The following is a 22659-nucleotide window of genomic DNA, read 5'->3' on the forward strand; positions in this document are numbered from 1 at the left end:
AGTTTTGTCCCCAGAGCCCCTTGGCTCTGCAGCCTTGGCCTGAAGTCCTCCCCTGACTTTCCCTCAGGAGGGATTCGAGGGTATGGGTAAGAAGTGTATTGCTTCTTTGCTGGCTAGAACAAACCAACGGGCCAGCAATGCTTCTCAGAAACCTCCTCCTTGGACCATCCTATTGAGCACAGAGCTGCTCAGAGGACTTTACTTCTTATATAAACTAGAGGAATGAAGAGTTTGAATGTTCTAGAAGCTCATAGAAAAGATAAGCCTAGATGTGTTTAAAAGCTGATGAGTGAAATTTTCTGACCAGAAGGAGCCTGTGTTTTGGGACCAAGTGATACTTTTTCCAAATAGAATATTTTTAAACATTTCCTGTCAAGGTTTGGGAAACAATTGTTCCTGTCTTAGCTGTTCCTGCTGCCAGGAGAGCAGCAGAGAGGTATGACTCTGCCCTCTGATTACTCTCTGTATAGGGGGCCTGACGGGGTGCAGCTGGAGAATGTCAACAGCAGCATTGCCACCGTGACTGGGCTGCAAGTGGGGACCTATGTGTTCACCTTGACTGTCAGAGACGAGAGGAACCTGCAGAGCCAGAGCTCTGTGAACGTCATTGTCAAAGAAGGTGCGCCTTGTGTGTGTGTGTGTGTGTGTGTGTGTGTGTGTGTGTGTGTGTGTGCGCGCAGCAGCCTCTCTGGGTCTGATAGCCCAGGAACCCACCCTGTCCTATTTGGGGCAGAATTGATTAGAAGCAGATAGGAAGAGTAACTGTAAGATGATTTTTAAAAACCCCTTCCTCTCTGCACGCCCACCCTCAATTCCCCTGCTTCCTCCCTGCATTTTCTTCTCAAATGAATAGTGAAAGTATTAAGTGATTTGTTTTCTTCACATTTTGAGTTTGTCCTCTGCTAAGACTGGGGTTTCTGTGACTCTCTGGCAGCTACAGTGACCCCTGCTGTCCGGGGCTGGGATGACAGTTGCCCTGCAGCTGTCCTGAGTTCTCTGTCTGCTTTGCAGTGTCGGCCTCACACGGGGACTGGGGGGATTAGGAGAAGGGGACTGGGGGGATTAGGAGAAGGGGACTGGGGGGATTAGGAGAAGGGGACTGGGGGGATTGGGAGAGGCCATGGCTGATAGTAGAAAATCTACCGCATCAGTGGTGATATCCAGTGTTATGCTGACTCATCTAAGCAGGGTTAACACCTGGCAAGCCGAGCTTCTATGCCATAGACTCTGTGGGGCCTGCTCTAGGGGTCACACTCTTCCTTCTCTTGTGAGGGGGGGGTGCTGAGAGCAACATTTGAAAAGAGGTCATGGTGTTAACTGGTTCTTAAGTGCCCCAGGCCTTCATTTCCACTCACTAAATTCCTTTAAAGCAGAGAGCTGCTCCCGCGTCACAGGAAGAAATCATGTTGACCCCTTTGTGTAGCAACAGGAGAGCCCGGGAGGCTCAGGGGTCTAGGGTTTTGGCTCTGCCCCTTGGACAAGCACTGAACAGCTCTCCATTTAAGGTCCTTCCAGTGCTAGTCCCTCGTCAGCAGCACAAGCACATCTTCTTTCCCAGAATGTCCCAGTATGTCAATGCTGTCTCCTTGGTTAGAAATCAACAAGCCGCCAGTAGCCAAGATCACTGGGAACGTGGTGGTCACCCTGCCCACAAGCACCGCAGAGCTGGATGGCTCCAGGTCCTCGGATGACAAAGGGATAGTCAGCTACCTGTGGACTCGAGATGAGGCGAGCCCAGCTGCAGGGGTGAGTGGGCCAGGAGTGGGGTGCTGTGTAAAGTCAGAGTAAGGGTGGGTGAAGAGGGGGATCCTACCCTCTAGTATCTGTTTAACCATGAAGCCCCTAGATTGTGCTCTGGAATCAAGGAGTCAAATGTCTTGCTGTGGGTCATCCTACAAACTGGTGTACACAGTGGCTTCTATGTCTTAACCCCTGGAGCTGCGGAGGGCAGAGCTGTGGCTGGTCCACAGCAGAGCAGCACGGCTCAAGCAGGAGCTTCCTCCAGGAAAGGAGTGGGATGCATGTTGTTCCCCCCACAGGAGGTGCTGAATCACTCTGACCATCACCCTGTCCTCTTCCTCTCCAACCTGGTTGAGGGGACCTATACGTTTCACCTGAAAGTGACCGATGCTAAGGGTGAGAGTGCCACAGACCGGAGCACCGTGGAAGTGAGACCTGGTGAGCTCGGCTGCCTCTGTCCTGACAGCAGGCCACGCCTCACTGCCTGCACCCTCCCACCCAGCCCTACTCACCGCACAGACACGAACCTCAGAGAGGGCAGGCTTGCTGAGAGTCACACAGCAGTGTGTCATGTCAGATAGACCTTGTGTCCCAGCTCAGTACCTTCTCCTTTGCACATGACTGAGGAGAGCGGGCTCAGGAAACCATGGGAATCTGAGCACAGGAATGGTTTGAGTCATAATGTCTCATCAGCACCCAAATACAGAAAACAACTTATTTTTGTAAGTTGAGCCTCAGGCTTTATCTGACAATCCAGGAAGGTAAAATAATGTCCTGCACACTTCTCAGCAGATTTTCAGAAATAAATGTCCTTAAATAGCTTGTTTTTGTGATGTTGGTGGCTGCACTGGTAATAGGAAGGATGGCCCCTAGTAGACATGTTAGCTCTTTACCCTTGGTCAGCCTCAGGCATGGCTCTGCCTTGGTAAGTAAGGGTCTTCCAGTCCTTGCCTTGCCCCTAGGAAGAACAGTGGCTGAAACAAACAGGGTCTCATCTCTGTTCAAAATCAGGCTATAGGTAATGTGCCCTGGCTCTTCCATCCAAGTCTGTAGGCAGGGTTTTCTGAGCAATCCATGGTTGCTGCAGATGTGCCCGGCAAGCAGAACCATGTCCAGGTTCTAGAAGTAAACAGTCTGGCACTGAGATAATTTCCTGGCTACCTGGATTTGCCTTGTGTTTGCTGTATTCATACCACTGTTAGGACAGTCGGGGGTGGGGGAGAGGGGCAGGAGGGTATTTTCCCTCCCTTATTTCTAAACAAAGTACAGCATATCCCTGGAAGTCAGGTGGGGCCAGGGGAGACTGTGGACACAGTTATCTGGAGTGCTCAGCTGGGCCTGTCAGACAGGGCTTTTGAAACAAAGGCCATCCTGTCTTGCTCCTGGTTTGTACCTCACCCTGGAACTTGTGTGGCAGTGGCAGTGGTAAGCTTTCCAAGCCAGCTCCTGATGGCTTTCCTAGGAGTTAACTCCTCTTATTCCCCCTTGTCTGACTGCTCTCCCCACCCCTCCACAGTGACAGGTCTGTTTTAACTCTCCACTTCTGAAACCGTGACTGATCCTTGTGCTTTCCAGACCCCAGGAAAAGCAACCTGGTGGAGATCATCTTGGATGTGAACGTCAGCCAGCTGACAGAGAGGCTGAAGGGGATGTTCATCCGCCAGATTGGGGTCCTTCTGGGGGTGCTGGATTCTGACATCATTGTGCAAAAGATTCAGCCATACACGGAGCAGAGGTAGCTGGGCAATGAATGTGGGGAGAAACGGAAAGCCGGCGGTCCCCAGGCTTCCTAGCTGAGCAGTGGTGGGGCAAGATGGGGAAGGGTGGGCACTTTGATGAGGAGCAACTCACACGCCTGCCTTGTCAGTCATGCCTCAAGCCCCGCCCCGTGGTAGAAAGTCAACCAGGCTCTGGAAACAAGGTCAGAAGAGATCCTATGTTTATAAGCTACAGTCTGAAAAGGGAGATAACAATGTTTATGTTCTCACTGCCCAGCAGGGGGGCACACTATGTGGCCTGGGAAAACAACCAGAGTGGTTGGCTCTCCCAGGAGAGCTGGAGGAGGAGGTAACCCAGAGATGTTCCAGTTTCCTTGCCCAGTTTATGAGAATTAAGAGATTCAGAAGGGAGCAGCATGAGCTGCGGCCCACAGTGGGATGGCACAGGCTTCTGGAAGGTGTTTGGGGTTGCATTAGGTAGCCCCAGGATGTGGGCAAAGGTAAGGGTAGTGGAGACCAAGAGACTTGTGTACAGAAGCACTCAGGTTAGGTTGTTTTAAAAATAAGGAAATCCCATTTTAGGTTTGTCTTTAGGGTGATGAATACTGTGGAGGCTAAAGAGGTTAGTGAGGAGCAGTTGGAGTTCCTGGGTTGTCCAGCAACAAGGCAAGAGTGCTTGTTAAGGAGCCGAGAGGAATGAGGCACTGTGCCTTGCTCAGCGGGAGATGAAGCAGATGAAGGTGAGCAAGGATAGGCGGGTAATTCAGGCCATGGACTAAGATTAGGGAGGAAGGAGCTCACTTGACTATTGGATTTAGGGTGACTTTTTGCCTCATGTAGCCCAAGGTATCTTTGAACCCCTGAACGTCTTGCCTCCAGACTTTTTGAAAAATAGGATTATAGTTGATTTTTTTTTTTTTAGTTAGGGCTTCTATTGCTGTGAAGAGACATCATGACCACCTGACCACCACAACTCTGGTTTTTTGAGACAGGGTTTCTCTGTGTAGTTTTGCACCTTTCCTGGGACTCACTTTGTAGACCAGGCTGGCCTCGAACTCACAGAGATCCGCCTGGCTCTGCCTCCCAAGTGCTGGGATTAAAGGTGTGCACCACCACCATCCGGCGACCACCACAACTCTTATAAAGAAAAAGATTTAATTGGGGATGGTTACAGTTCCAGAGGTTTAGTCCATTATCTTCATGGCAACATTCAGGCAGACAAGGAGCTGAGAGGAATGAGGCACTGTGCCTTGTTCAGAGGGTGATGAAGGAGATCATCCTTTTATCCTTGCCTCTAAAGTCAAAACCACATGGCTGAAGCTGCCAAGTTCCCTTGTTTGCTGGGGCTCAAACATGGCCTCCTTGTTCAATTACATCTTGATCCACAGGCAGCAAAAGCAACTGTGTGTCACACTGAGTGTAGCTTGAGCAAAGCCCACCCCCACAGTGACACACTTCTTCCATCAAGGCTACACCTACTACAACAAAGACGTATCTTCTAATAGTGCCATTCCCTATGGGGCCATTTTCTTTCAAACCACCACATTCCACCCCTGGTTCCCACAGGCTTGTAGCCATATCATAATGCAAAAATGTAGTCAGTCCAACTTCAAAAGTCTCCATCATCTATAACAGTCTCAAACTTATTTAAAAGTCTAAAGTTCCGGGTTGGGAATTTAGCACAAGGCCCTGGGTTCGGTCCTCAGCTCTGGAAAAAAAAAGTCTAAAGTTCCAAGTCTTTTCCAACATTCATGCAATCTTTTAACTGTGTTCCACTATAAAATCAAAATAAAAAAGCAGATCACATAGTTCCAACATATGGCATAGGATATACATATATTACCATTCCAAAATGTAGGGAAGGGAGCATAGTGAGGAAATACTGGGCCAAAGAAAGACTGAAAACCAGCTGGGCAAACTCCAAACTCTGCATCTTCATGCCTGATGTCAAAATGCTCTTCAGATCTCCAACTCCTCTGAGCTTTGTTGACTGCAACACACTTCTCTCTCTTGGGCTGGTTCCACTCCCTTGGCAGTATCTCCTTGGCTCTGGCATCTCTAACATCTTGGGGGCTCCAAGGCAATCCAGGCTTCAACTTTACAGTTTCACACAATGGCTTCTCTAGGCCTCCATTCAGGGACACCCCTGACACATGCCTGGCCTCAGCAGCTTTCCTTAGTCATGGAGGAAGTCCATAACCCCTTTCTTTTATCCTTGCCTCTAAAGTCAAAACCACATGGCTGAAGCTGCGAAGTTCTCCTGTTTGCTGGGGCTCAAACATGGCCTCCTTGTTCAATTACATCTTCACTAGCTTTCTGTTTTCGATGGTTTTCTTCACTGCCTAAGCTTGGCTATTCTAGAATTTGCTCTGTAGTCCGGCCTGGCCTCAAACCCAGAGATCCCCAGCTTCTGCCTTCTGAGTGCTGGGAGTAAAGGTGTACACCACCACACCTGGCTATAAGTTTTTCTTTAATTCCTTTTCACAAATTAGAAGCTTAGCTGGGTGGGGTCTTGTCATAAAGTCACACTCCCTTTGTTCCATGTAACATGAGGCTTTTCTTTAAACTGTTCATCTCCTTGAACACAGGACTTAGCTCCATTCTACTTCCTGGTTCCCCCTTTACTCCTCAAATTGTACATTTTGTATTTTTCCTTTCTCAGCTTGTTCCTTTTCATTATAGATTATAGAGTGGACACTAATAACCACACAAAAGAATCAATACTAGGCTGTTTTGCTATTTCCTCTGCAAATGGAGCTAATCCAAAACTCTTCAATTTAGCCTCCAGCAAACTTTTTGGACAAGAGCAAAAAGCAGCCACGTTCTTTGCCAAAATATCACAAGAACGAACTCTAGGTCACATACTAACATTCTTCTTCTCTGAAACCTCTTGAGCCAGGCACCTACAGGTCAAATCACCCTCAGCACCACTGTCTTCCATGCTTCTACGAGTATGGCCTATGGGGCTTAAAGCATTCAACTGTGCCGGGCGGTGGTGGCACACGCCTGTAATCCCAGCACTCGGGAGGCAGAGGCAGGTGGATCTCTGTGAGTTCGAGACCAGCCTGGGCTACAGAGTGAGTTCCAGGACAGGCTCCAAAAGCTACAGAAAAACCCTGTCTTGAAAAACAAAACAAAACAAAACAAAAATGAGAGAGCGAGAGAGCGAGAGAGCGAGAGAGAGAGAGAGAGAGAGAGAGAGAGAGAGAGAGAGAGAGGGAGAAACTAATACCTGGAAGAAGCCAAGGGCCTTCCAGAGGACAAAGCCAAGAAAGGAGTCTTGGTGATTTTGGCTCTTGAACATTAAGCTGTTTTCCTGCGATGAATTTCTTGCGAGCTATTGTAGATTTTCCATTCCTAGAACAGTTTGGATTGATCATTCTTTGGGCATGTTTTAACCAATACAACTAAGGTATTTGGATAACAGTCACACAGGCAAGGCTTCCTTCTTCCAGGCTTTTTGTTTCTCTGGCCTGATACTCCTGCCCTGCCAGAAAACAGCACAGCCGAGTTATATGGAGACAGTTAAAGCCCTAAAGAAATAGAGGCAGTTTTATTTTACTCATGATTTATACTAACATTGTAGACTCCTAATGTTTCACCAAACCACTTCTAGGAATGTAGTTTGGACACACCAATTCCCTTTTTTGATCTATTAACTGATTTTGGCTCTTAGTTGACTCCACCTTCTTTTAACCACTCCCATTTTGGGTTGTAAAAGAAAGCCTGACAGTCACTGCCTGAGGTAAACTCTTATCTGCCTTTATGACCCTGTAAGAATTCAAACCTTGTGACTTGCTTTGGCCAGAGAATTGCTGCTTTGTGTGCGTATATAACTGAAAACCTCAGAGACTAGAGAGGACTAGAAGGGACCAGAGGAATGAGGTGGAGGATGGGGAAGAACTAGATGGGGAAGAACTAGATGGGAGAATTCAGATAGAATTTAGAGTGTACAGCAGGAAAATGTAGAGAGGTATCCGGCAAGAAAGGAGCTAAGCATGAGAACAGAATTGAAGCTATTGTAGAGAGATTTTGACTTAGAAGAATAAAGTGTATGAATAAAGAGTATCATGTACATAGATTGAATCGAGTATCCCTCAGATTAATCTCCTGCTGGTAGCATCCCTTCTGGAACTCTGGGAGAAGACTATAGAGAGGCTGGATCCCAATAGACTTGGTTAGAGTGGGACTGGACCTCTGCAGTGTATAAGCTTCCAGGGAATCTGATACAGTTGACTGGGTCAGTGACATGATTAGAACATTTTCTTTCTTTTTGAATTTCTCATCTATACACATGTGCTGTGAGTGCAGGTGCCGGCAGAAGCCAGAGGTATCAGATTCCTCTGGAGCTCAAGTTACAGTCAGTAGTGAGCTGCCTCCCATGGGTGCTGGGAATCAAACTCCTCTGTAAGAGCAGTGTGCATTCTTGTTTGTTTGTTTTGTTTTGTATGGTTTTTTGTTTGTGTTTCGGGCCAGGGTTTCTCTGTGTAGTTTTGGTGCCTGTCCTGGATCTCACTCTGTAGACCAGGCTGGCCTTGAATTTACAGAAATCCACCTGGCTCTGCCTCCCAAGTCCTGGGATTAAAGGTGTGTGCCACTGCTGCCCAGCTTAAACAAATTTTGGTTTTTTTTGTTTTTGTTTTGTTTTGTTTTGGGTTTTTCTAGACACGGTTTCTTTGTGTAGCTTTGCACCTTTCCTGGATCTCTTCTTTAGACCAGGCTGGCCTCGAACTCACAAGAGATCCGCCTGCCTCTGCCTCCTGAGTGCTGGGATTAAAGGTGTGTGCCACAGTGTGCATTCTTAACCACTGAGCCGTTTCTCCAGCCCCAGGACTGTTTTGTTTAAAAACAAACAAACAAACAACTCAATCACCAACAATAAAAAGCTGTGCTCAGTGTCTAGGGAGCAGACTAGGGCAAACAGCCGCTTAGATCATCCAAGTTGTTGGGAACTGGCTGGGTAGAAGTATTCATGCCATCATTGCAGGTGGGCAGAGGTGAGGATTTCAGGAGGGGCTCTGTCTGCAGCCTTCCATACCAGTGGGTATCCTGGGAAGCATGGGAATTACTTCTCCCCTCAGCCTGCTGATCACCCGTGAAAACTCTAGTACTCAGTTTATAGCACTGGTGCTGAGGGTTAAATGTGACAGTATGGGCCCAAGAGGTGGCTCATAGGTAAAGCAGATTGCGGCTAAACTTGATGACCTGAGTTCAATCCCTAGGACTCACATGATGGAAAGAGTTTCCACAAGTTGCCCTTTGAGCTCTACACACATCCACACACAAATTAGTGTAATAAAAATTTTAATAAGATATTTGTGTAAATCATAACATGTAGTACTCGATCAGTAATGGTTGTGTTTGCTTTTCATTTTGAGACAGGGTCTCACTATGGCGATCCTCTGACCCGTAAAATGCTATGTAGACTAGAACTCACAGAGGTCCACTTGCTAGGATTAAAGGTGTGTGTCACCACCCTGGCTATTACTTATTACTGCAAGTTTATTTCGAGACATGCTGGATTGAGGCATCTCTGGAAGATCTGGGGTCTCTAATCTCAGCAAGTTTCTGCTGACACCAATTAGTCGCTATTGGTCCTGTGGGAAAGGAAATAAAGATGTGAGGGTTATTGGCAGAGACAAACATAAAAGCTGTAAACATGGATTATCAGAGGAAGTGGTAAGAAATGAATCCCCATTTTTATGTAAAGGTTGAATCATATCTGGAATTTCAGGGCCCCATTGTTAGCTTCACTTTATAGTAGCTTTTAGTCAATGACAGCACAGCCCAAACTTTACATCATGTCAACTTGGATGCTGCTGCAATACTTTCAGATAGCTTGTCCTGGAAGCAGCTGGGCCAGGGCCTCTGGGATACTTAGGGCACCTCAGCCACCCTACACGCTAGGGGGTCACTAGCTTGGGCATACGTATAAATCCACTTGGCCCACTGATTAGGAAGGTTGGCTTTGTGGCACTAAGGAGCAGGCCACCAGAGATTAAGGTTAAGGCAGATGGAACAGACCTGAGTTCAGATGACAGACAGAAAATAGATTCTGGGCTTGGAGTGATGTCACTTCCAACCCCACTGTGTAGGCTCGATTTGCTTCACAGTAACAGTTGTTTGGCTTATGGGCAATCTTTCCAGCGGTTAGCACAATAATAACCCAGGCACAAACAGCTCCGCTCTGGTCTTAGCTAGCAAAGGCTGGTAGCAGGGATAGAGTGTCATCAAACCCCATTCTTCTCGCCCTCCTGCTGGCTGTTTGGACCAGAGTCTCTGGTAGTCAGGGTATTTTTTCAAAGTGTAAGCTTTAGGGTCCTATGTAACAGGGTGGGGATCTGGCTCTGCCGTGACTGTATGACCCTGGGCAAGTGAGTCAGCTCCTCTGGGCCCATGCTGTCCTCTGTAGAATGAAGGTGGAACAGAGAGCATCTTTCTCACTGGCCTGTTGTAGCAGTGCATGTTGCCACAAGCTAAGCACTGTGTCTCACAGATAGATACAAGGTGCTTAGTGGATGAGGCTGTGGCTGCTACTGTGGACCACTCCAGCACACTCACTGTTGTCTGTCTCTACAGCACCAAGATGTTATTTTTTGTTCAGAATGAGCCTCCCCACCAACTCTTCAAAGGCCACGAGGTGGCAGCCATGCTCAAGAGTGAACTCCGGAAGCAGAAGGCTGACTTCCTGATATTCAGAGCCCTGGAAATCAACACTGTCAGTGAGTCTGGGAAGCTGGGAGTGAAACCCTGCTGCAAACAACCTTTCACCTGGAGATTCTTACCCCAGGGCCCACAGGCCCCTGACAGTGCTCAGGGGAACTGTGAGCCTGAGTAAGAAAATAATTATATCTTTAGTTTTTATCCACCCCTGCCTCCAAATTCACCATCACCCTGAGTTTTGAAGGCAGGCAGTATTAACAGAGCTGGTGACTCTGAGGCCAAAGAACTGAGAGTGAGTTGGCCTCACATTGCATGGCAAAGAGTATTCGCACCCAACACCGCTGCAGAATTAGCTGTTGTTAGACCCACTGTAGAGCCTCTTCCTTAATGTTTTAATAGAGACCCATCAAGTCGGGTAGTGGTGGCACAAGCCTTTAATCCCAGCACTCAGGTAGCAGAGCCAGGCAGATCTCTGTGAGTTGGAGGCCAGCCTGGGCTACAGAGTGAGTTCCAGGAAAGGCTCCAAAGCTACACAGGGAAACCCTGTCTCGAAAACCAAAAAAATAAAAAATAAAAATAAAAATAAAATGAAATAGATACACAGCTACTGTAGAAAATTTGGGCTCTTAAAGATTTCAAAATTAATCTGTAATATTTTATATATTATTTCTGGAATTACATTACTCTGAAGAGGAGGCATGCAGGATTGAGGATCACTGGTATAGTCAGCAAGGGAGACTCGTGGGAGCTGTTTGACTAGGGTCTGGCACCTGCCTATCACATGAAGCCAACATGACCAAGGGACTTGAGTTTTCATGAGCTCTGGAAGCTGGTTGTCCTCCTGGCTCTTCTGACTTCTCCCTCTTTCCTGCTACCTTCAGCATGTCAGCTGAACTGTTCCGACCATGGCCACTGTGACTCGTTCACCAAGCGCTGTATCTGCGACCCATTTTGGATGGAGAATTTCATCAAGGTGCAGCTCAGGGATGGAGACAGCAACTGCGGTGAGTGTGTGGCTTGTGCAGCCAGCTCGGCTGCAGAACAGCGTTGTGCTGCGGGGTAGGTGGTGCTGAAGGCAGACGGGCAGGCAGGAGAACTCTGCATTTTCTGTTTGCAAAGGATTCTTTCCTCCCTTCCTCCACACTTGCTGAATGTCAGCAGAGGGTTCTGGAGCAGGCAGAGCAGCTGCACGTTGTGGCCTCATGGAAACCCACATTCCCCATCTTAAAGTTGTGTCCCTGCACACTGCACTGCTGGAGCAGGGCCTGGGACACAGGGGCATTTTAGAAGCTTGCAAGCTTCCACTCACTCTCCCCAGGAACCAAGCACATTCTACCCATTGGGAAGCCACCACTTTTTTTTTCTTTGCAGAATGGAGTGTACTGTACGTGATTATTGCGACCTTTGTTATTGTTGTTGCCTTGGGAATCCTGTCTTGGACTACTATCTGTTGTTGCAAGAGGTAAGGTGCAGAAGCGCTGTCCTCATTTAAGGGGTGTCACTGCTGACACTTGAAAGGTGGGGACCCTGGTGGGGATGTGGCTAGGTGCATGTCCTTTGAAGTGCTATGACCCATCCTCACACATGTACACACTTACAGACTTGAGTTCATGATTGGTAGTTCTGGTGTGTCTCTTTGTTTTTACTTGAGACAGCCTACCTAGCTATATTAATAATTTTGTGGTTACATTTATTATGTTTTTCATCGTTAAAGCATGACTTCAAGATAAGGGCATAGCTCAGTGGTAGAACATTTGCCTGGCATGTACAAGACTTTAATGTGCTTTGCTAATAACTGAACCAAAGGTATGATTTTTGTGTGTCATGGTAACGTTCAGAAGGCATTACCTTTTTTATACTACCAACAGCCTTCTCCCAATCCACACATAAGGAAACCTAGGTTTAACATAATCACCTGTCTGAGGGCAGTTTGAGAGGGCTGGGACTGAGATATTGCCTTATTTAAAAAAGTATAGTTTTTAAAACTCCCCACCAGCCAGATAACCCATCAGCAACTCCATGTTACACTGCTTTCCCCCCTCATGCCCTCCAGGCTTGCTGTTGTCTCTATGCGTCCTAATTGGCTTTGTGTTGTAAGCACACCCCAAGGTGGGTCACAGCTCCCTTGTCTTTCTCAGGTTACCCCCTGCTCTGGCTGAGAAGTGAGGAGAGGTACTGTGCATGTGCAGCCCAGCCTCACAGATCTCCTTCCTGAGCAGAGACAGGGATTGTGTTTTTTAGGCAAAAAGGAAAACCCAAGAGGAAAAGCAGATACAAGATCCTGGATGCCACCGATCAGGAAAGCCTGGAGCTGAAGCCGACCTCCCGAGCAGGTAGGACTCTGGGAGCTGGTGCTGAGGGCCAAACTGGGTGTTCATTCCACCTCATGCTCCTTCGCCTGCTCATCTCAGGTTTGCTTCTTGCTCAATGGCCCTGAGGCCTCAATCTCTTGAACCTGAGCAGTCTGTCCCTTCTAGGCAGAGACCAGCTCATAACTTGCTTTTCCTCTAACCTCCTACCCCACCCCTCCCTATCATCAGGCACACCCCCAGCTGTTTCCTGATATCTGTGGGTGCTGGGCAGTCAGGTACCTCCCACCAGGACTCCTGCATGCTACAATGCTGGACTGAGCATTGGGGCCAGAAGAGTTAGGGTGCGTCCTGGGCCTCTCTCCCTTGAGGTTGATCATTAGATGGGGTTCTCTCATGAGGGCCACAGGGCAGGTCATCTGTCTGTGGGAGCCACTCTCCATGTAAGCCACTTCTAAACTGTTTTTACAGAAAACATTAAGTAGTACCCTTCTGTTTAAAGCATTGTGTTGGAAGAGGCTGTGGTGGAGACAGGCCTAAGACCTTGTGTCCTCTGAGAAGACACAACTACAGAGAATGAGTATTCATGAGCAACTGAGCTCTGCACCTAGGCAGCTCCATTGTGAGCACTCCCCAAAACAAATAATGTGTGTAACTAGCTTCCATAGTGGCCAGTGTGACCCCCATCACTTTACTCCGACCATCTTCCCTCATAGCTCTATTCCGGGCTTGGTTACATGGCCTCTGTGTCTATTTACTTTCAGGGGACATCCATCCTGTTCGTCTCCAACCTGTTCTCATCAGGTTCTGCTGCTTCATGTTCAGAAAGTTTATTTCTCACCCCATTTACCCTTCCGAAATCACACTCACAGGTATACAGAATGATAGTGAAAAGTCTTAATAAAGGAGTGCATGGAAGGCCTGAGATGCTCAGCAGGTAAAGGTGCAGCGGTAAAGGCACCTGCCACCAATTTTGATAATCTGCATTAAGGCTCCAGGACCCACCTAGTGAGAGAAGCGTGTAAGAGTGCATACTCACACACTCAGAGCAGGGAACCTAGTGAGAGAAGCGTGTAAGAGTGCATACTCACACACTCAGAGCAGGGAACCTAGTGAGAGAAGTGTGTAAGAGTGCATACTCACACACTCAGTTAAGCAGGTGTGAAGGAAGAGTAGCTTATCCAGTCTGTCAAGAGCACTGCAGACAGGCAACGTGGTGAGGCCACACTGCTCGGGGGGCAGAGGGCATTTAGGGAGGTGGATAAAAGCTATATACACTGGCCAAGCGAGCCAGCGAGTGACCCAAGGCTGGATAGATGAGCACATCTTTGCTGAGGTGCCCTCTAAGAGTAGTGGGGTGTCTTACCTGGGCTAAGGGCTGAGCATCTGTCTGGGTGGTAACGAGATGCTGTAAGCACAGTGACAGCATGTAGCCGGCCAAAGGAGAAGCTGCAGGTAGACAGCCTGGTCTGATTGGTGACAGTGCAGAGGAGCAGACTGGGTCAGGGCTGATTCCTACCTAGCTGTTGACAGAATCAGGACAGCTGTTACCAGGACTCTTAGGCAAGAGAATGGTCAGGACTGAAAGATGGGATTCTATTAGCCAGTGAGAATCAGCACCTCAAAAGTGGATCACAGCCATAAGAGGCCCTAGCACTCAAGATGGGCTGCAGAGGGGAAATGCTGTCATGAGCCACAACTTCAGAGACCCTAGCAGCTGCCTGCAGGGCTGGCAGAATGGGGGATGGCTGTAGAGGTAGGGTGAGGAAAATGTCTTATGGACTTTGAAGCCTTTTTCAAAATTGTGTCACAAAAGATAACCTGAGGCTGGGTGGTGGTGGCAAATACCTTTAATCACAGCACTAAACCAGGCGGATCTCTGTGAGTTCAAGGCCAGCCTGGTCTACAGAGTGAGATCCTGGGCAGGCACCAAAACTACTCAAAGAAACCCTGTCTCGAAACCCCCCACCTCAAAAAAAACAAAAACAAAAACAAAAACAAAAAACAACCCAAAAACAAAAAAGAAAACCTGAGAAGGTGGACAGAGGGCCTGGACTCACCAGACTGCACGCAGGGCAGGGCCTGGTGGTGAAACCCTAGGAGTAGGAGTGTCATGAAGGCAAGCTGCAGGGGTAAGGTGCTGACAGCAGCAGGTTTATATCCTTCTATTACAGCAGGCTGAACCAAATGAAATTACTTTATTTCGAGACAGGCTTTCTCTGTGTAGCTCTGGCTGTCCTGGAACTTGCTTTGAGACCAGGCTGGCCTGGAATTCACAGAGATCTGCCTGCCTCTGCCTCTCAAATACTGGGACTAAATGTGTGGGCCACCACCGCCTAGCCAAAATTACTTTTTACCACTCACAAAAGTGGCAGTTCTCTGTGGCTCAACCTAGTTTGCCAGAAAATTAGAAATACAGCATGTGGAGTCTTTGTAAGGGAGCACACCTAAGAAGTCAGCCCCTGGCCCTCTGTTGGTGCATCCATCCAGGCAGAGCCCGTTAATAGTACCTTAGAGCTGGACTGCAAATGGTGCCATGTGCTGGGTTGCTTTCGCCCATTCCTTACAGCAGATCTGCACCTAGTCATTTACTGACAAGTATATGTTACTGACCACTTATACTGTTCATCACTGTCTTTTGGAGGACACACACACAGAGGAGAGGTCTCTTAATGTATTGAGTGCAGACTCAGAACCGTTGAGGCCCAGTGAAGTGTGTTCAGGTGAAGTACACGAGCGGGAGCTGTGGCAGACAAGTGCTGGGTGAGAGGTGGGCTGCACAGCCAGGGAGGGTTCTCCTTAAAGGCCATTGTCTTTTGCTGTGGGGAAGAGACTGTGTGTGGGGACAGGAAGTGAATGCTCAGTCTGCATTAGGAAAAGGGACAGCATTTACGGGAAAGCAGGGCCTTTTACTGGGACCTCCATTGCAACTGCTCCCGCCACACTGGAGAGGCCCATGGTGCCCTTCTGTGGCTCTGGACGTGACTGCATGCATATCCCAGGAATATACCCCATGGAATGGCGGGTCTTAGTTCACTGCATGACCAAAACAGCATGGGGAGGAGGTCCACAGCAGGGTGTGATCCTTGAGTGTGAGTGGTCAGCCTTGGGAGACCAGAGAGCACTCACAGCTATCAGGCTGTCCACCAATCCTTTCAAGATGTCATCGATGTTTAGAAGGATGGATGGCGAGTTTGTGGACTGCCTTAGTGAAGAACAACTCACCTGACAGCCACCACTTTTTTAACAGATATGAAGCGAGTTCCTGTGGTTGGGCAGTGCCAGGGTCTAGAACACGGCTGGAGTGATCTTGTTGGCTATTCCCACTATTCTTGGGATGGGATGTAGCCTAAAGCTGTTGGCAAACGACAGGTCATCCCTGTGGCCTCTACAGTGAGAGGAAGGCTGTGGAGGTGACTGCTGTGGTCTTTAGTCTCAGCTTTATGGATTTTTAAGATTCTTTATGTGTAATTGTGCATACTGCACCAGTGTACGCCCACACAACCATGGAATCCAGAGGTGCTAGATTCCCTGGAGCTGTGTAGTTATAGGAACCACACGTTGTGGGTGCTGGGAATTAAATTCAGGCCCTCTAGAAGAGAAGCAACTACTGCTCTAACTGCTGAGCCACCCAGCCCCACGTACTTCCTAAAGAATTCCGTGTGTTCTGGTAAAGTAGCTGCTCAGGACTGTCTCTGGGTGAGAGTCCCGCTATCTTCAAATATTTATCTATTTTTGGTTTTTCTGTGTAGCTTTGAGCCTTTCCTGGAACTCACTTGGTAGACCAGGCTGGCCTCGAACTTACAGAGACCCCCCCCCCCTCCAGTGCTGGGTTTAAAGGCGTGCGCCGCCACCGCCCGGCTTTATTTACTTACTTACTTATTGAGGCAGGGTCTCACTATGTAGCTCTCTCACAACCAAAGCTCAGGGGTGTAGGAAAGTCCAGGTCTCATCTCCAGACTTTGCTCTCTGGACTCTTCTAGGCAGCTCAGACCCTCCTCTCACCTGCCCTTCCTGCAGGATGCCTAGCCTTCCCTGTCTCATCTCCAGGTAGAGATAAGGATGGGCTGTGACTCAGGCCTCAGAAGATTTTTCTGACAGAGGGCTTATCTTCTTGGCAGGCAGCAAACAGAAAGGCCCCATGCTGAGCAGCAGCCTGATGCACTCTGAGTCGGAGCTGGACAGCGACGATGCCATCTTCACATGGCCAGACCGGGAGAAAGGCAAGCTCCTGCATGGTCAGAATGGATCGGTGCCAAATGGGCAAACGCCATTGAAGACCAGGAGCCCACGGGAGGAGATCTTATAGATCTTTGGTCTGTCTCATCAAACTGGGCCTCAGCGCCAGGGAGCACCTCTAGGCTGGTTCCTGACCTTCTGGATCTGGGGGCAGCTGCTCTCCCAGCATGTGCTGGTCACTCCATCCCAACAGCCCCTTCAGAACTGCTGGTACTTGAATCCACATACTTTATAGGAATCCCTGAATGAAGCTGTGAATGGAAAAGGTTTCCTCTATACCCTTATGTGGTAGGCCCCCCTCAAATATCCTCATCTCAGGGCCTTTTTGCACACACCTCCACCACCCACCACCCCCCCCCCCCGCCTGAGAGCAGTGCAGCCGAACCCAGAACCGAGTGCCACCAGCCTAGCCCTCAGCATAGTCTTTGTTTCTCTGGGACAGTGTGCCCTGCCTTCCCCAGGCTGAGAGAAATCCCTGCCCACTACTGATGCTGCCTGGCCCCTCAGCTCGAGAGCTGGCTTGTGTACTGACTGTATCAGGGATGTAGGGGCTGCTGGGCATGACCAGCACCTGCTTCCAGGCTCAGGCCACCCCTCATTCTCCCAGAGCAGATAGCCACAGATAGACTGGAAGTCTGTGGCATTTGAGTGCATGTGTGTGACTGCCCCACTGTGATCCCTTCCATGTCCCTCAACCCATGTCTTTTCTGTGTCCTTTGCACGCGTGAGTGCTTGAGTGTATGTGCACCTACCTGTTCCTTATAGGTGTCTCTTGGCTGCTCTCAAAGCAACTCTAACTTGGAGACTTTCAGCTCCTTGGAAGACTATTAACCCCTCTGGCCCTGTCACCAGTTTCTCAGCCATGGTGTCAGGCAGTTGAGGAATTGGAGTTTCAGGGAGAGTGACTTTTTAAAAAGGACTTACAATTTCTACTACTGCACTATCTGTTGTGAGATAATTAAACATGCTATTTAATTGTGAGTCTGGCTACTAGGTTGTGCTATTTCGTGCTACATCCATGACTTGTATTGCAGGGCCCATCGGTGGTGTAGACCTAGCTGTGAGGTCATCCTCCTGAAACCTGCCTCAGCACACTGGCTGGTAGTACAGGGCTTCAGCCTACCATGGTAGGTGGGCTTGTGCTTTGAGTGCTGGCTGGCCGTAGATGCTCTTTGATTTTGACCTTTTGTTACACAAAAATTACTTCGTCCACCTGTGACCAAGCTGAGTCCTAAGGTCAAGGATGTATTAAGCATTTTGTGGCAATACTGTTCCTTTTTTGAGTTCCCAGCATTTCAAGAATACAAAAATGAATGTACCCATTGTCACATAGCCCAGTCCTAACTACCACAGAGGCTGGGATGCATATCTTCAGTGTATCACAACAGACAGTGACTCTAGCCAATACCATCTGAGAACAGCCATGGACAAAAGGCTGACAAGCTAACAGCTAAGTGTGAGCAGGGGAAGGTGAACATCTGGTTATTACTCCTGGGTATCTACTGGGTGTCAACAAACAATACCTCCACCCCCCTTTTTTAAAAGATTTATTTATTACATATACAATGTTCTGCCTGCACGTATCCCTGCAGGCCAGAAGAGGGCATCAGGTCTGATTACAGAGGGTTGTGAGCCACTATGTGGTTGTTGGGAATTGAACTCAGGACCTCTGGAAGAGCAGTGCTCTTAACCGCTGAGCCATCTCTCCAGCCCCAATAATCCCTTCTGTATGGAGTCTAAAGTACTGGCTAAGAAGAGGCAAGTGTGGTTATATTAGATCATTCTATAGGAGAATGTTCCCTTATACAGTTTAAGTCAAGTTGTTCCATGTTGTAAATATTTTGAGAAAACCCTTAAAAATGTCAGGACAAGAATCTATAGCAATTTATACACCAGCCAAGGGAGACTATTTCAACCAACCAATCAGAAAGCAGGAATAGAACCAGGTGTAGTGGTGCCACACCTATAATCCCATCATTCAAAGGACTGAGTTTGAGGCCAGGCATAGGCACACAGAGAGACCTTGCTTCAAAAAGAAATGAACTGGAAAAGATGGCTCAGTATTAAATAGCACTTGCTGCTCTTGCAGATGACTAGAGTTCAGATCCCAGAGACCACACTGGGTGGCTTACCTATGACTTCATCTCCAAAGGGATCTTCTGGTATCCACACACACATCTTTAAAAACAAACACACAAACAACGCGGAACTGCGTGGACTACAGGAGTGTAGGCAACAATTATCACTAGAGTAGGCAGGATGGCTCAGCACTGGTGAGGATGAAGCAAAAGGATTGTTGTTTTGAGTATGAGGCCAGCCCAAACTATATGGTGAATTTCAGGCCTGCCTTAAAGTGTGGCTCTGTCCTATACTCTTGATCCTCCTGCCCCCATACCACCATTAATAATGGTAAATTTCTATTTATAGGAGTCACTTAAAATACAACGAAGAAAGGGGTTGGGGATTTAGCTCAGTGGTGGTAGAGCGCTTGCCTAGAAAGCACAAGGCCCTGAGTTCGGTCCTCAGCTCTAGGAAAAATAATTAATTAATTAAAAAGAAATTTTATATATATATATATATAAAAAAACAAAGATTGAAATATAAGAATATAAAATATTTTGATTCCAATTAATAAAATCACTACCACTTCCTTTCTCCAAAGGAGAGTTACTACCAACAAACTAAAACCCAAAAGAATCAAGATTTCCCCAAATAATGAGAATCTGTGAGACTGATGACAATGGTTAATTAGCATACCTTGGGTGGTGTGGTGGTCTGTCATGTCTATAACTCCCTCCTCCCAGAGCTGCTGCTTCCTAAAAGTCCATCTTCTAATTGTTTTGGGATAGTAGTCAACAGCAACTGAGAGACGCCTGGAGGCCATGACCTTCCCCCTTCCCCTTAAGCTACTGACAGAAGCAGAACAGAACTTGGCTTTGGTCTTTTTCCAAAAAAAAAAAAAAAAAAAAAAAAGACTGATTACCAGATAGCTGTGGGTATAGCTGCTCACTCAAATAGCATGAATTTGACAGCAAGTAAACACACTATCCATACCAGCAATGTAAGGCAACAGGGAGAGATGGCTTCAGAAGTCAAGAGCACTGATCTTTCAGAGGACCCAGGTTCAATTTCTAGCACCCACATGGTGACTCACACTGACTGTTTCACTCTAGTTCCAGAAGCTCTAGTGCCGCCGTCTAACTTCCTCTGGTACCAGGCACACACACCCCCCCTATATATTAAACATGATATATCTGCTGGATGTGGTGGCACACTCCTTAAAAACTGATATGGGGCTTGGGGATTTAGCGCAAGGCCCTGGGTTCAGTCCTCAGCTCTGAAAAAAAACAAAACAAAACAAAAACTAATATGAATAAATTTAGCAAATGGAAACAACTCATACAAATATGTGAAAATATGAATGAGTTATACACACACATATACACCCCTACCTGATTTTAATAAATATTCTCAAGGAGAAGAAAAGCCTCAAAAGCAGGAGGGTCAGAAGTTCAAAGTCATCCTTAGCTACATACCAATATGAAGGCCAGCCTAAGAGAGGGGAGACTTCTCTTGGAGAAATGGTCAAAAAGTACATTTAGATAGAGGGTGTAATCACTGAGAAAATGGTACTCAGAAATAGCCAATACTACGAAAACAAACCTAATAGTGTTTATTAGCGTTCTGGAAGGCAAACTGCAATGCAGTAAGTAAGTGTAGACAAGCCCAAAGTAGTAGCCGAGTGTAACTCCTAACAGGAAGGTTAAGGTCCATTAAACACCAGGAGTAAACAAGCATGCTCAGTCAGCAAGCTGGACCACTGGAGTATATCTCTGTAATCCCAGGACTACGACAGCAGGAACAGGGAGATCACAGGGAGTTCCAGGACAGCTTAACTATAGCAAGCTCTTCTTTAAAACATAAACAAAGCGCTAGAGAGATGGCTCAGTGTTACTGGCTAGGCTTGCAAGCAAAAACATAAAAATGAAATTTAAAAAAGTAGAATGTATTATTTAAATACTTAATCTGTATTTGTATAAACCTGCATGAACATATGTGCCACCTGTGTGTAAGAGCCAATGGAGACCAGAAGAAGCCACTGGATCATGGGAGCTGGAGTTACAGGTGGTTGAGAGACCATGTAGATGCTAGATACTGAAGCTTGGTCTTCTGCAAGAGCAGGAGGTGCTTTTGACAGCCTGAGCCATCTTTCTCCAGCCCCTGTATTAATTTTAAGTAGACAGAAGAGGGGCAGGTGAGAAAGGTGCAAGCCAAATCCCTGGACCCAACAGACACTATGGTAGAAAGAGACACCCAATGGCATCAAGTTGTTCTCCTTATGTCCTGTAACATGCACTGTGCCCCCTGCCCCAATCTTAGGAGCCTTGGTCCTGCAACTCTAGCGAGGGATGGTGAAGGAATGAGGAAAGAACAGCTATGCACAGTGAAGCTGCGATGGAAGGGTGGGGTCTAACCGTCCCTGCATTACGTGTGAGGAGAGGGATAGCTACTCTCAGTAGGTCTCTGCAGGCCAATGCTCTCAGGCATCTGGGAGGAAGAAGTAGCAGTGGGTCTTTTCTCACACCGATCAATCACCCGTACTGAGACTTTAAGAAAAGTTTTGTCACATCTCTGAGAGAGGCCCATATAGATGAATAGCTTTGCCATTGGTCTTGGGAGTCCTTGACTAGCCACACCATATCAAAATATACTTTCCTTTAGGATTTCACTTACTCAGGGCTTGCTCTGCTTGCCACACCACCACCCCACATACAATAATAAAACATTTAAACACAAGAAAATTACACAATAAAAACAAAGAGGCCGGGTGGTGGTGGCGCACACCTTTAATCCCAGCACTCGGGAGGCAGAAGCAGGTGGATCTCTGTGAGTTCGAGGCCAGCCTGGGCTACAGAGCTAGTTCCAGGACAGCCTCCATAGCTGGGGGTGGGGTGGGGGTGGGGATGGCTCAGAGGTTAAGAGCACTGGCTGTGCTCTTCCAGAGATCCTGAGTTCAAATCCCAGCACCCATATGGTGGCTCACAACCATCTGTAATGACCTCTTCTGGTGTGTAAATAAATAAAATCTTTAAAAAAAAAAAAAAAAAAAACACTTAAAAAAAGAAAGAAAACGAAGCAAAAAGTCCCCCAAAGCAGAGTTATGTGTGTGAAGGTTTGAATGAGAAAGGTTCCATAGACATATATATTGAAATACTTGGTCTCCAGTTGTTGGAACTGTTTGGGATGTAGGAGGAAGTGTGTCACTGGGGTGGGATTTGAGGTTTCAAAAGCTCACATTATTCTCAGTGTCTCTGCTTTGTGCTTGTGGGTCAGATGTGAACACTGAGCTGCTGCTTCAGCACCACGCTGCCAGACATGCCCTGCACTAATGATGGCCATGGACTCACCCTCTGAAACTGCTGGTCATGGTGTCTTAGCATGGCCACAGAAAAGTAATTAAGACAAAGTAGAACATGGGAAATAGCAGCAGTTCTACTGGCAGCCCTTAGAGCAAACCTAAGTGTGCAGACACAAGGGTTCGGACTCACACTTCCCTCCTCACTTCACTTGCTTCAGTGTGCTGAGACAAGTGTGTCTAAGAGGCAGATGCCAGACAGAGGAGGCGTGTGGGGAGTGCTGGGGAGGCAGACACTGCAGCAGAAGTGGTGCAGTGGACAGTGGAGCTGGGTGAAGACTGACTTTACTGTCTAGGGCTGGTTATACCACAGCACAAGTTAAACTGAATACTTGATTCTGAGAGGCAGAAATGATCTGCAGATTACAATATTTTGCAGGACCCACAATACTGAACATAAGAGCTCATGTGTATTTGAAAACAAGCAATCTATATATTATAAATAAATTTAAAAATCTGGGGTCAGGGACATAGCTTCATGGGTAAAGGTACTTGTGGCCAAGTACCTATCTTGAAACACACAGTGGAGGAGAGAACTTGTGACGTACCCTAATTAACTTGATGAGGATCAGAG

At 47.5% G+C, this 22659-nt stretch overlaps 1 protein-coding gene across 5 annotated transcripts in view; it reads left to right on the top strand.

Moving 5' to 3' along the window:
• Kiaa0319l (KIAA0319 like) overlaps positions 1–17650 on the top strand; it is a 106642-nt gene extending 88992 nt beyond the window's left edge. For 4 of the 5 annotated variants that reach the window (XM_036178726.1, XM_036178727.1, XM_036178728.1 and 1 more), the window contains 10 exons: positions 471–619; positions 1595–1746; positions 2040–2178; positions 3316–3475; positions 10038–10180; positions 11003–11125; positions 11493–11583; positions 12363–12454; positions 13195–13302; positions 16552–17650. In XM_036178726.1, coding sequence (XP_036034619.1) covers positions 471–619; positions 1595–1746; positions 2040–2178; positions 3316–3475; positions 10038–10180; positions 11003–11125; positions 11493–11583; positions 12363–12454; positions 13195–13302; positions 16552–16739 — 1345 coding nt within the window. In that variant the 3' untranslated portion in view covers positions 16740–17650. The remainder of the gene's footprint in view (positions 1–470; positions 620–1594; positions 1747–2039; positions 2179–3315; positions 3476–10037; positions 10181–11002; positions 11126–11492; positions 11584–12362; positions 12455–13194; positions 13303–16551) is intronic. The other variant, XM_036178729.1, reaches the window with a different exon arrangement.
• The last annotated feature ends 5009 nt before the right edge of the window (positions 17651–22659 follow it).

This window comes from Onychomys torridus, chromosome 2 (genome assembly GCF_903995425.1).
Source record: "Onychomys torridus chromosome 2, mOncTor1.1, whole genome shotgun sequence".
NCBI lineage: Eukaryota > Metazoa > Chordata > Mammalia > Rodentia > Cricetidae > Onychomys > Onychomys torridus.